The 1,096-nt window shown below is 44.0% G+C and overlaps 1 protein-coding gene across 1 annotated transcript in view; it reads right to left on the reverse strand.

Annotated features, from left to right (window-relative positions):
- The window catches only part of GAS6 (growth arrest specific 6), a 43,621-nt gene extending 43,385 nt beyond the window's left edge, over nucleotides 1-236 (reverse strand). Inside the window, exon 1 of the mRNA XM_009638960.2 lies at nucleotides 228-236. Coding sequence (XP_009637255.1) covers nucleotides 228-236 — 9 coding nt within the window. The remainder of the gene's footprint in view (nucleotides 1-227) is intronic.
- Between the last annotated feature and the right edge of the window lie 860 nt (nucleotides 237-1,096).

The following is a 1,096-nucleotide window of genomic DNA, read 5'->3' on the forward strand; positions in this document are numbered from 1 at the left end:
CACAGCTTTTTAATCGCTCTCGGGCTCATCATTAGAGAAGGGAGAAGCTGGCACCACCCCCAGCCCCTGTGCTGCCTGAAATGAGAAACTTGGGTTTCTCCCTGCACCCCCGTACAAACGTTCTTCACAGCTGAATTTTCAGCTGATAGCGGGGCTTTAGGATAAACTCCTCAAGAAAGAGATGGACATGGTTTATGCCAGTATGCTGCCTGCTGCCCTTTACTGACCCCGTCCATCCGTAGTGAGACGGGGCACGTCCCATGTATAAAAGAAACCCCGTTAGCTGTAACCCAGAGCCATAGGGTCAGAGCTCTGAGCTGCCCTTAGGCTGCCTATTGCCACCGCCTTAAATCTACCCCTGTTACCTGTGCTGCCCTGCAGGTGGGTAAATGTGACTGATAACGTAAGTAACACCAAATTTATACACTCTTCAAGATAACCTTTAATGGTGTAACTTGTGTGAAAAAATAACTTGTCTGACGTAGTTTTAGTATTTAGGTATATCTAATACAGACCCTGTAAATTACTGCAAATAGAACGTAGCTCATGTAAACAACATATAGTTGAAGTAAAGTACATGAAAACGTTAAGATCCAGCTTGTTGATTTAAAGCAAGCATTCCTAGGCTGGTATCTTCTGCCTGACAATGGCCAATAGTCAACGAATAGGTAAGAGTTATAAAAATATATGAACCACCATGGCGTGGTCTTTTCTTTCTGTTTTCAGACGCTCAAATGCAGAGGAAGTGTCCTCTTACGTAAGAACTGTATCACGCTAACAGCCACAAATACACCTCTTCTCCATGAATTTGTCAAATACCTTTTCGATCCGTTGATACTTCCAGCCTCCCGGAGTGGCAGCGAGGTCCCAAATGCGCACAAAGCCTGGACAGGAACTTTTTCCCACCAGTTTTAAACCCAGTGCTTAATAACTTTATAGGGTACCTTGAATTTCTGCCTTCTAAGAAACAGTGAATTATCACGCTCTACTTGTTTTCCCCATGTTGTTTTACAGGTGTCACATACTTTCAGAACCATCCCTTTTCCTAGGCTATGGGAGTGTTGGTCTGTTATTTGTTTCCAAACTCCTTTGAGCT

Source organism: Egretta garzetta, unplaced genomic scaffold, assembly GCF_000687185.1.
Source record: "Egretta garzetta isolate BGI_Z169 unplaced genomic scaffold, ASM68718v1 scaffold5, whole genome shotgun sequence".
Lineage (NCBI taxonomy): Eukaryota > Metazoa > Chordata > Aves > Pelecaniformes > Ardeidae > Egretta > Egretta garzetta.